At 29.1% G+C, this 13357-nt stretch overlaps 1 protein-coding gene across 5 annotated transcripts in view; it reads left to right on the forward strand.

Moving 5' to 3' along the window:
• The first annotated feature begins 4803 nt into the window (after window positions 1-4803).
• The window catches only part of LOC127276942 (neural cell adhesion molecule 2), a 1005192-nt gene continuing 996638 nt past the window's right edge, over window positions 4804-13357 (forward strand). For all 5 annotated transcript variants that reach the window (XM_051297698.1, XM_051297696.1, XM_051297701.1 and 2 more), the window contains exon 1: window positions 4804-5154. Coding sequence is in view for 4 of the 5 variants with exons in the window: in XM_051297696.1 (XP_051153653.1) it covers window positions 5040-5154 (115 nt within the window). In the remaining variant the exon portion in view is untranslated. The remainder of the gene's footprint in view (window positions 5155-13357) is intronic.

Below are 13357 nucleotides of genomic sequence, written 5' to 3' on the forward strand. Positions count from 1 at the left end.
TTAAAAAAAAATTTTTTTTGATAAAAAAATTAATTTTTTTTACAAATAGGTATAATCTTTTTATTAAAATATTAATGTTTTTAAATAAAATAATACATTTTTTTACTAATATTTCCGTTGAACAAATAATTTTGCTTTTGATAAAAAAAATATAGAAAAAGTTAAAGAAAATAAAATAAGAGTGCTGCCACCTATCTGCTAAAAAGCGCGGCTCTATTGGTTTTATCGCCAAATGTTGACAATCAACTGCAATATATTGGAATTAATAAAAACATAAAAATTTAAAATTATTTAACAATAATCATCTTGAAATATTTTTTTCTTTGTAAATTTAATTTTGTTTAGTAAAAAAAACTTATTTCTTGCATTAAAACGAGTCGATTAGCCTATATAAAGTTCATATTTTCCTGAGATCTATAGATTAAATCATTTTTTTCAATTTTGGAAAATAATCGTTTTTTGTATTTTCGAAAACAACTTTTTCTGCTATAAAAATTTTAATTAATTCTTGTCAAAACTGTATTCCTGGCATAAAAACGAATCGATTGAGGTATACAAAGTTTACATTTTACTAATATTTATAAAATTGATCGCTATTATAGTTGTAATCCTTCTTTTAATCTTGAATATAAGTATATCATGATGAGGAAGCTAAATGGTCATGAAATGAACACCTAATTTTAGCTTTTGAGAGTTAACTTCTTCAAAGAACTTCGCAAGGAATAAGTTGAACCAAGGGCAGTCGCCTGGTCACCTCGTGACATATCTTTTAAAATTAAAATTTTCTGATTAATTTGTTGAAAAGATACATGTTGTTCCTAGTGCTGGGTTTTCTTGTTTTTAATATTAATATTTCTCATGAAGTTCAAATTAATTACTAGAAACTAAATATACTTTTGGGAAATTCATTTTGAGAAATTCGCAGAAAACTCCTGGGAGTCTCCCTGGGACATTTTCACGTGAGGAACGTTTTTCAACAATTGAGCTGTTCGGAAGAAGAACTCGCTCTTCGCTCGGAAGGGACAATTTCATACACTGTTAAAAATGTTCGTAAATTTACAACATTTTTAATATACCAATATATATTAAATTTAAGAAACTGTACTTTGAATTATATTAAGATACCTTTTTGTGGTAATATTAATATACTGGTGTCTTAATCCTGATGTTTGTAAATTTAATATACTTTTAATATACCACGGTATATTAACTTTAAAATACATGTACTCTAAGTTAATGTAATGTACATCTATATATAGTAATATTAATACATTAGTGTATTAATGCTTTATTTATCCTAAATTTGTACGTGTCTTATATGTTTAAAAGAGTAGTTATTTTAATGATTTATTTTCAACTTTTACGTTTTGCATTGAATCAAAAATTTATTTGATTAAAATATTTGATATCATTAAATATCACAGAAAAAACCTGGTTTCAAATTAAGTATAAATTCCATACTCAATTTGATTCGCAGCAAAAATGAAACTGGGATAATTATCAAATTAAATATGGAATTTTATTCATACTCAATTTGAAACATTCATACTCAATTTGAAACTAGGTTTTTTCAGTGATTAATCGACTATTTGATTAGCTTTTATCAAATAAATATTAATTTGTATTTTTTTTGCAATTATATTATTTTTAATTAATTTAATAATTACTACAATATTACTTATTTTAATTAAATATTTATTTGACATAATAGTCAAGTGGCAGGTTGTTTGAATCAAATAAATTGTTTTCAGTGTACAACTTTAAAAGTTTACTTAAAAAATCTTTTAAATTCGCTTCTATTAAATATACTTACACAATTTTTTCCCCTGTAGTTTTAAGGTTAATAATGGTATAGATTCAAATGACTTTCCACTAAATTTCGTTCATTTTCATTTTAAATATTTATTTAGTTGAATTTCACAACAGTTACCATCCATAAATAAAAAAATTAGTACTTTTTCAAAGAAAAAATAATACATTTGTTTGTATAAAAATATTTCTCTTTCAAGTTGTTGATAAGAAAAGTGTAGACATTTTTCAGACGAAAAAAAAAATAAGAAGTGAATAAACAGCATTTGTGATAAAAGTTACAAATCATCTTTGTCTAGTTGCATTATGCAAAAAGTTAATATTCAGCAACAATAATTTCTTTAAATATTTATCAAAAATTTATTTCAAAGCATTTCTTTTTTTTGAACATTCTTATTACTGTATAATGTAAAATTATGGAAGAATTGGATGATTTTAGGTAAATTGTAAAAAGAAATTTAAATTACGACAATATTGTCTATATCTTATTACTTCAAATACTTTAAATGGGATTAGAAAATTTTAAATTAATAAAAATTGCAACTATCTAGGTGAAGTAGAAAAAATATTAATAATTAGAGACACTAATTGTATTTTAAATAAGTAATAAATTTTTATTTTAAATATATCTTTAATTTTGTATAATAACTAAATCGAAATGTTTAAATATTTTACACAATCTTATGTCTTCAGCAGTTACAGTTTATATGGACAGTGCGAATATTAATTTCTAATTCGGTTATTTAGTCGCGGTAGTTAAAGCGTTAGCGTTAGGTCTTAGATTAGGTAGGTGCGCCTGGGTTCAATCCCCGTAGGGTTCAAATTTTAATTTAATTCTGAGATTCGAACGTAAAAGATACAAGTAGATAAAATTATAAATGATAGTATTAGTTATAATTAATGTTTATTTTTATTAATTGTTTAAATTATTTTTTTTATAATCATTTTAGCATGAGATTTTGATGTTTTAAATTTAATATACCGGTATATTAATATTAATATACCGCAGTAAATTAAATTTAATATACACAAATATATTGATATTAATATACCTGTGTATTAATATCACAACATTGTGGTATATTAAATTTAATATACGGTATATGCAAATTGCTTCATATACAAGTATATTAAATTCCCCATGGATATTTTTAACAGTGTAGCGGTTGTAGGCATAAAAATAGGAAAAAAAACATTTCAAAATTTTTATTTTTAAAAAGTACTACCTTGTATAAAATATTAAAGCGCATCTTTTTTTTCTTTGAAATTTTTTTGTAGAGCGAATATTTTAGTTAATAATAACAAAAAACTGACAAATTTTAATTCTTAAATTTCATTCAATTTTAAAACATAAATTGTCATATCTTCGACAATTATTAATAAAATTACTTTAGAATTGATATCCTAATACATTGAAGTATAGAGAAAAGGATAACATAATAAGAATGTTCGAAATCATCATTTGTTTAATAATTTTTAATTGTTATTTAAGGGCATATTGATAATCATGTTTTCTTACCTTTGCCGACAAAAAGTCTGCGGGGAAGTTCCGAGTTTCAAGAACTTCCAGTGAGACATTTGTTTATCAATGTGTAATAAAGTTTTTTGTAAAGTTACAAAACGATTTATTAAATAGTTTAAAAAATATTGAAGTTTTAAAGAAACGCGTGCAGCTGCATATCACATCGCCACGTAGAGTAGAGTCTTATTACGCTCTCAGGGCGTGAAAACATCATCTTCCCATTACTTTTCAATAATATTATTTGTTATTTTCATAATATTATTAATTAAATTGTTTAAAATTATGAACAATTAATAAAAAATTAATTAACAACATTATTAAAAATAATTTAAAAAAATTTTAAATATGTATATATTGTATCTAAATTTTTATTAAATATATTATATTATTAAATAATTTTAAATTTTATTACAATTAAATAACAAATTTATTAGTAATAGTTATTAAAGATGAGGGATAAAGAGCGTAAAAACCTTGAGAAGGTGTACGCAGAAAATCTGAATTGAATTTTCTGAGCTTTTGATCAGACCATGATTACTTTATGTTTACGGGGTCGCTGAAACCTAATATGTAGTCCGTTTAATTCCATAACGTCAGGGTTTTAAAATAACTTAAAAAAACTGAAATTTTTACTTCGAAATTTCGAAATCAAGAAAAATTTATATCTCCAAGTCTTACCCTGACTACTTGACCCAAAAAACAAAGGAGTAATGATTAGACTGGGAGATATAAATTTTTCTTGATCTCGAAATTTTGGGTTTTTTCAAAACCATGACTTAATGGGGTTAAGTAAACTTGAGATTCGGTTTCAGCGACCCCAAAAACATAAAGTAGTCATGGTAAGTCATGGAGATATAAATTTTTCTTGATTTTAAAATTTCGGGTAAAAATTTGGGGTTTTTTGATGTTATTTCAAAATCCTGACATGATGGGGTTAAACAGACTTCATATTTGGTCCCAGCGACCCCGAAAACATAAAGTAGTCATGGTCTGATCAAAAGCTCAGAACATTTAATTTTTTTGGGCTGCCAGTGATATTATTCAGTATCAATATGTTGTTATCTATGTATGTTAATTTTGCATTGAGTTTAATTAATTCTAATAGAAAAATAATCTACTAATTTTTTTCTTTTCAATATTTTAAATACTTTGGCGGCCATTTTGTAGGCTCAATTTTTAATTTCGAAAAAATATAACTTTTTTATTATGTCTATCTCTCCAAAATTCTATTTAATAGAAAAAAATTGTGTACTTTTTTTAAAACTTTTTTTAAACTAACTAACTTTTTTTCATTAAATCAAATGTTAATTTTTCTTCCAAATTCTAAAAGAGGTGATTCTAGTACGTCGGAAATACATTTCTTCTTGCGTTATAACTGACTTAATATTTTGATATTTTGACAACTGTATATATGCATTTTATCAATAAAAGTGATAAATTTCAACATACTTTTTATTTTTATTTCCAGATTTTTTGATAAAGTCTCTTTGTCACTACCAGAGAAGGGATTTTTGAATGTCAAATAATAAGTTTTAAACATGTCGCAATATTCACAATTAGAAATGATGAAGATTGTAGAAAAGATGAGACAACTGCTTGTCGTATTCATTTTCATATTATATATTTTTCTCAGAACTTAATTCTGCATAAATAATTCATAAGTTTAATATCGTAAAAAAGTATTGATTAAAAGGATATCACTTATTTGATGTTCGATATGCAGTTTTTATTCTTTTATATGCTACTTTTTGGTTTGCTGATAATTATGAAGGCCTCTTGTTCTACTGTGGGAATTGATACTACTCCTGAGTTCCAGGAAAATGGTAAGTAAATATTTTAACTAAAAATATTTATAATACTCTATTTTTCACTCGTTTTTCCAAAGCCATAAAATTTAAAATTATTTTAGGTAGTTTTTTGAAATATCGATCGAAGTAGGGAAAAGTTTCCATGAGTTGCTCACTATTTTATTTACAGAGCTTTTTGTGACTAGATGTCTAGATTCGGAGTTCCCGATATAACTACTGATAAGAGAACTCAATCGTTGTTAAATTTTTTCGGCTGTCGAAGCATACGGACCATTACTTAATGTTCTTGCACAAAAAAATACGTTCATGTTTACCGGATGCGTCTCACAGACGAGTCGCCTGTATACTAATAAACTAAACGCAACCAATTAAAAGCATCTTTATGATCTGGCTGTTATCCCAGCGAGAAATGAAAGGTCTAATCGACGTCTATTTAACGTCTAGACCAAGATCTACATAAGGTCTAAATCAAAATCTACATAGACGTCGAAATGGGACGCCATAAGACGTCTATAGACGTCTAAGTTGTAGACGTCGAAATTGGAGTCTATTGGACGTCTAAGCCGTAGACAAAATTGAACTCAATTGAAAATTCCTTTTAGGGTTCCTTAAAGGATACCTATATAGGAAACTCTATAAGACGTCTATAATCCCGATTTCGGTAGTACCCCTCCTTCCGCGGTGAGAAATTAGTATATTAATTGATGTATTAGACCAGCTATTCGATTTCTAAATCGACAAAAAGTATCGATTAGACAACACTTATTTCACACTGGAAGGCAGATAGATTATTCCTTTGGCGTATTATATTGAAGGTAAGAACATAGGCGCAATATCGCACATACGTCGGTAAATCCTCAGTGCTGAGACAATATGACACTATCAGTACTGTCTATATTATAAAACCGCCATTTTAAATTTTTTGATTTTGTCTGTAGGTTTGGATTCAGTAAATCCAAAAACTTAGAATACCCATGAATTAAAGATTGTCGTAGTCCCTCACAGCACCAGATATTTCAGAATTTCCTTGGGACGTCCTGAGGATATCAGGCGGTTTGCATATCCTCAGGACATTCATACCGCAGGAAGAAAATATATATCCCTAGGACGTTCCAGGGATATTTTAAAATATCTGGTGATGTGAGGGATAATGTAAGTGTGCATCGTATTTCAGTTTTTTTTCTTAAATGATTGAAAAAAGTCAGTTTTATATGTTTAAGATTCTGTTTAAACAATTGTCTACTTCTTAAAAACATTTAAATTAACGTCTATTTTGATTAATCTAGATCTTTAGACCTAAACCTGTTCTCAAAGTCTTAGATGTCGGATAGACGTCGATTAAACCTTTCATTTCTCACTGGATAAGTACAGTTGTAGTATCGTTCTAGAGACCTGTACATAGGATCTTATCATTCCAAAAACAAGATGGTCATACTGTTCGTAAAATAAGTATTAGTGTGCAGACGACTATTCTATGAGATGCACACTTCGACCTAACGAGTCAGAAAAAGCGCCCTGCTTCGCTTCTTAGGTCGAAGTATCTATAAGTCATACAAGAAAATACGTTGCACTTTACTAGACATGGTTCACGGACAAGCTGACCACATAGTCACACATTAGTCTAACCAATCACAAACGAACTGTGTAAAGGATGTGCCATTTTCCTTCTGAACTTTTTAGATTGCGTGACAAGAGGTTCTTAACCTAAATTACATTGCAGGTTGCGTATATCAATATCAAGACATTTAAATAAGCTTTACTTTTATTATTAATTAATGTTTTTAAAATGAACATTGCATTTGATTTATTTATTAAATGTGCAAAATGCTGATCGTTAATAACTGTTTTATGTCGGCAATGTTGTTCCCAATTTTTAGGTTGGTGTAAATATCACTTTTTAGACAACTATTTTATTATTACAATAATAATCTTCATATTCTTTCGGTCCGTACACACTTTTGAAATTAGTTGTTTTTGCTTATGCTTTTTTGTTATACTTTTATTTATTATTATTTTTTTAAATTTGGCATTAGTTTTTTTACATTAAAAAATATTAAAATATACACTATAAAATTTTTTTATTAACAATAATATTTACATATTTTTATGAAAATAATTCATTTTATTTTTTTATTTTAATAACATTTTTTATGATAAATTTAAATTGTTTTTAATTAACCATATTTATTTACATATTTTTAATATCGCAGCCAATTATAATTTTTTAATTCTAATATTAAAAATTAATTATTGCTAAATTAAAAGCATTATTTACATTATGTTAATTCTCAATTAAAAATTAATCTTTACAGTATTTTTAAATATAAAACAGTATAAACTTTTCAAAAATTTTCTTGTTTTGAAGGTTACAATTCACTTTCTCATAATTTCGAAAACCGCGTTTCCTCTTCCAAAATCAAAAGTATTTCTCAACGCCTTTTCCAAAGAGCTGCGGCTTGGACCTCAGGCTTGAATGCGGCTTAAACACAACCTTTGCACAAATTGTTATGCATAAAGCGCAACCTTTCTGGTTATCTAGCTCTTAATACTAAATCATATATCACACGTCTGGTCTTACTCAACTACAATCAACCAATCAAAGTCAATTTCGGACAAACTACTTTTCCTCCTCTGCTGATGAGAACCTCTTGATGTCTTAAGCCATGGCGTAAACCTCGTAAATACCCCATATAAAAACTGCTGCCAAGTTGAACTGTGAACTTCATTTCATGAACATTTTTATTCCTCATGGAGGTTTTCTATGATTAATTTATGGTAATTTCTGTATTATTATAAAAATTTTAAAAAGGTGTTAAATTGTATTCTTTGGGCGCTTGCAGATAGATTTTTAACATTAATAACTTGATGTTGATGAATAATTTTATAATAATATTTTATTTGTTTAAAAATCAACAAATTTATACAAAGAGGTTTGGCTCCAAATTCTAAGGTTTACCAAAATACGATTCTTTACTGCACAACACGCGGTGTAACTTCCGTATTAGTATTCTGAAATTCCAAAAACTTTAAAGTAAGAATGGAATCACAAATCAAATAAGTTTTAATACATTTCCTCAGGTGCCCATATATGTAACATGTTACAACTGCAAACGGAAATATTTTACTGTAGAGAGGGTGGAATATAGGGATATTTTTGTTAGAATATGATGGTTATAATTCTGAAGAAAAGCAAATTTGTTAGTGAAGTGAATTTTTACGTTATTTAATAACGTTTTAGTAATTCATTTCAATTTTTTGTGATAAAACTACGTAAAATTCAACAAACATGAGTGCTTCTTTTAATTGTAGTTAATAAATTTTTATAAATATTGGTAAGTGCGTATATTCTCTGACAACTAGAAGAGTGTAGGATAATTACGCCGAAAAGAAAACCAAGTTATCTTAATTTTTGTACACTGAGAGAAGAAAAGCACAGAATCCGTACTGTGACGAACGCCGGCCGTATAAAATGGGTGTAAGTATCCGTTCTTTAGTGCTGCTAGATACTAAGCTCTAGTAGCGCGGCAGCGGTGTGAACTAAGTTATACGGAATTTGTCTCATAGCGACCGACAGATACTCTACTTCTGAACAGTTCCATACTTTGTACAGTATCTATACTCAAGTCAAGCACAACATCCATTTCACATTTTAGTACGGAATCTATCACACAGGGACGCTGTTGCTGCGCTCAACTTGGTATACAGATGCTGAACTTCTCCATTTCAGATTCCGTACTTTTTTTCTCTGAGTGTAGAACTTAAAAATTGGTAGTTACCGGGATCAACCACGGAGAGGTTACAGAACACTGATCCCATTTTTTTTATTTTCAAAAAAAACTAACATTAGATTCGTAATCAGAGACCCCAAAAACCTTCCAGTAACGAGTTTCATGTGAATCCGATAATTTTTTTAAAAATTATTCGCCATTTTGAAAAGCTAATTTTAGATTCGTAATCAGAGACCCCAAAACCCCCTTATTAACAAGTTTCAGGCAAATCCGATAATTTTTTTTTAAAAATCATCGGCCATTTTCAATAACTAACATTAGATTCGTAATCAGAGTCCCCAAAAATCCCAGAGTAACAAGTTTCTTACAAATCCGAAAAATTAAGAAAAACAACTGCCATATTGGATCTGCCATTTTAAATTTTGAAAAACTGACATCAGATTCATAATCAGCGACCACAAAAACCCCCGAGTAGTCATTTTTGCTAACTTATATTGAATTTCACTTTATAATTTGTTTTTGTTTAATCTTAAAAAAACATACTTGTGTTTATATTGTTATAAACAAAAAATTTTTAATAATTAAAAATTTCATAAAATTTTCCCATAATGTTGAATAAATTTCCAAGTCACTTCCGTTTAGAAAACAAGATTATCTTATTTTTTGACAAAGTTATGGATTTTTAAATTCAAAGTGGTTTCGATCGAAACCGCTAGGTGTTAAAGGTTTAAATTAATAATTTCATACTTATTAAACACATTTTTACTTTTTATTAATATTAGGAGAGAGTAGTCAGGGTTGGACAGTGGTCAGAGTTGAGTTATCGCGATTATTTTCTTTTATTACAAAAGCGTCAGTGATATACGCTCAAAAAAAACCTTTTTTGTTGTTTCAAAATTAGACAATTAAGTAAAGAAAAAATATGTCAAAGACAAAGTAAGTTTACCAAAATTGTTCATTAAAATGTTATATGAGAATTTGGAGCGTAATTTGGTGTTTATTGTCTCACTTTTATATTTACGTAGCTTATTAGAAAAAACCTCATCTTTTCAATGAAAATAAAATTTATTTTTTAAATGCCCGAATAGGTAAAACTCGAAAAATAAGGATTGATTTTGAAAAGAAAGGGGTGAAAATTTTTTTTCTTAAATTTCGTGTTCGATATTGAAAAGTACTTGAAAAATACTTTAAAATTCATTACACATAAATTAAAATCCATTGACTTTTGACATTCTTATACGGATTTGAAAATATATACTCTATACTTTCAACTTGGGAGCATATTTATATAAATAACTAATCTTAGTTTATAACACTTTGTACCATTCGGATTAATTTTAATTTTAAAAATCTAACGACTATTCAGAATTTCCTGGTTCTCCGGTTTATTAACCAAAACCCAAGTATTATTTTCATTTAACGATTTTATCTCATCATGAATTGCCTCTTCCCATTTTTCCCTGTCGTGTGATTTAAGTAAATCATTATAATTTGGAAGTAATACTTCTGCATGAAAAGATATCGAACAATCGAAAAAATCTTTCTTAGAGTTTTTCTGTCTTTCAGTTGTCTCGTTCGAAGACTGTAAAGTCTCAACCGCATCGACAGTTTCACCTTCCGTTGCGCTTTCAAAAGAATCATCATCGCTTTTATTTAACAAATTAGAATTTTCTTATTTATCAATTTTTTTTCAATTGATGAATCATATTTTTTTTACGGACCCTTTTTAAATTCAACATTGGTTTCATTCAGAACTTATTTTTCTTTTTTAAATATCACGTCTCTACTCAAAACAATGTCTTGTTTACTTGGAACGTAAACACCCCCTTACAGTTTTCAACGTATCCTACCATGATAACTTATAACGAAGTTTTTTTTTCCCAGAATGTGAATAAAGCAATCAGTTCCAAAAACTTTTAAATTTATAAAATTCGCGGTTTTATTACTCCACAGCTCATACGAAGGTTTGTTTAAAACTTTAGAGCAACCAGTAATATTAAGTACAGTGTGTTCATGGCAACGACAAGGCAGTTCACTACGACAACGGTAAATAAATTGAGTCTGATCGTCTCTTGTATTATAACTGAACTTGATCCGTTACTGCTCAGTGGGCCAAAAGATGCATGTATTAAAAACGTCTAAAAGACGTCTCATCTTGTCCGCGGACATCCGGGGAAAATGAAAGTAGTCTCCGATACATCATAAAGACAATTAAATACGTCAATAGGTTCTATGTCTGGTCCAAAAGATGCCCGAAAAAAGTCTAAAAGACATTGAAAAGGATAATATTTTTGAAGTTCTAATACAATAATACTGTATTAAATTTATTTTAAGTTTAATTTTATATTTTTAAAATTATGCAGAATTAATAAAAAAATGTCTATGAAGCTGGGATAGAACTCGGATACATTGGGCTTGAAGCATTGCGCTTTAAGCACCTCAGCCATTAAAGACAAATATAGTTTGAGGGTTTTTAGATCTATCCTGTCCACAGACCGAGGCTTTAATGCCCTCAAAAGCTAGTGTCTATTATTAAGTTATATTACGTAGAATGTCATGCATATGAAAAAAATAAAAAAGTCTGCACGACTAATAAAGAAGTAAAAAGGCAAATCCTTTTAAAAGCTCAGTTAACTTTGTGTTATTGATCACGAGAATTGGGAATAATTCAGACAAAAAAAAAGAAATAAAAGAAGAACAGAATTATAGTTATATTAATTTTATAGCATTTTCACAAATCACTAGTTGACTTTGTGGTTTTTTGAAGACTACTGCTAGGTGGTTTTCTCTTCACCTCCTTAAAGGTCCCTACTCGTCCTCCTTTGTACCTTTTAATGCGTATTCTAAATTAATGATCAGGCCCTGTAATAAAATTTTAAAAGAAAGGGACAGTAGGGGAAATAGAACAAAGGAAACAATGTAAAGAAATTTTCCTCATCTAACCCGGGTTAGTTGGCTAAACATCAGCTCTTATAGCTGGCAACTGTTTCTTCAGCATAAGGGTACTCATAAGTACAGCATAAGTACTCCCGACTAATCGAAAAACGGGAAACATCTGGTATGCACGTTTTATCTGCTGATGCTAATATTGTTACAGGCTGACCCTTTTTCTCGCTACTTGCGGAATTAGCGGTGTCATCGTTAATAACGGCAGTTTGGTTAGGCCAGTCGGATTTCCCCTTTCTTAGAAACTTAGGTCCACGAAACCATCGTTGGTTTAAATTTAAAGGGGTTTTTATATATCTAGTGTCATAATCTGCTGGGTTTTCGTCGGTAGGGACTCATCTCCAATTTGAAGGTGAGGTTAAATCACAAATCTCCCCCAACCTGTGAGTCACGAACGTATAATAGAATCTAGGATCCGATTTTGGCCATAGTATGACTGTCCGCGAGTCTGACCATAGGTGTAGCTGATCTACTACGAAGTTATGCTCTTTCATTATCGTTTGTAAAGACGACTACCTAGTAACGCGGCTTGAAGTTCTAATCTGGGAATGGAGAGTAGTTTTAATGGAGCCACTTTACTCTCGCTAGCGATTATGCTTTTTTCAATTACCCCGTTTTCTGATTCAAACCTTCAGTAGGCCACAGCGGCGTAGGACTTTTTTCTCACATCACAAAAGATGTGCAATTCAATCCGTTTTAGATTTTTATTCGCGGAAATGTAACATCTAGGGACTGATATCTGCGACAAGTCTTTTAACCATGACTGCCATATTTCCTGTTCTTTTTTAGCTAAAGGTACATCCAAACTTATACCGCTAATCCATACTTCCTGCATAAGGATCTTTGATTTGATTGTAAATGGTGACAAAAATCCCAAAGGATCAAAAATGGACATTATTATCTTTAGAAATTCTCTTTTTGTTGGGGCTTTGGATTCTTTAAGCAGCTTCGCAGGAATTTTGTCTAACCCTTAATTAAAAGTGAATGTGTTGGATTGTGTGTCTCACCGCAATCCAAGGACTTTCTATCTACACTTTCTACACTAAGATGGAAATCATCCATGTAGGTGTTATTTATTATAGCTGAAACTGCGTTAGGCATAATGCCTAAAAATTCCATCGCTTTTGTGTTATTTATGTAAATAGCCCTACAGGGTGACGATTTTGAGCCTAAAATTAATGAAGTCATCATGTATCAGGGTGGGATAATTTTTATGATTATAAATTCCAAGTTTTCCCCGGTCAAAATTTTGTAAATAATTTAATATTTTCACACAAAAAATGACCATTTTACTAAAAAATTCATAACTTTTTTATTTTTTAAAATTAATTCTTCTAATAAATTTTAATAATGCGCTACTACAAAAAAATAATTAGATATTTATTTTAAAAATACATTTTTCTGAGAAATTAATGTAAGAAGATGTAATAGACGATATAAATTTTTATATTTCAATCCGTGCCATAAAAACCGTTGGGCGTGTTGATCTTCATCCCTTACTTTTAATCTGAGGAACATATCCGCGATATCGCCTTTGACCGCGA

This window comes from Leptopilina boulardi, unplaced genomic scaffold (genome assembly GCF_019393585.1).
Source record: "Leptopilina boulardi isolate dan_hultmark-lab unplaced genomic scaffold, ZJU_Lbou_2.1 LbouV2_161, whole genome shotgun sequence".
NCBI lineage: Eukaryota > Metazoa > Arthropoda > Insecta > Hymenoptera > Figitidae > Leptopilina > Leptopilina boulardi.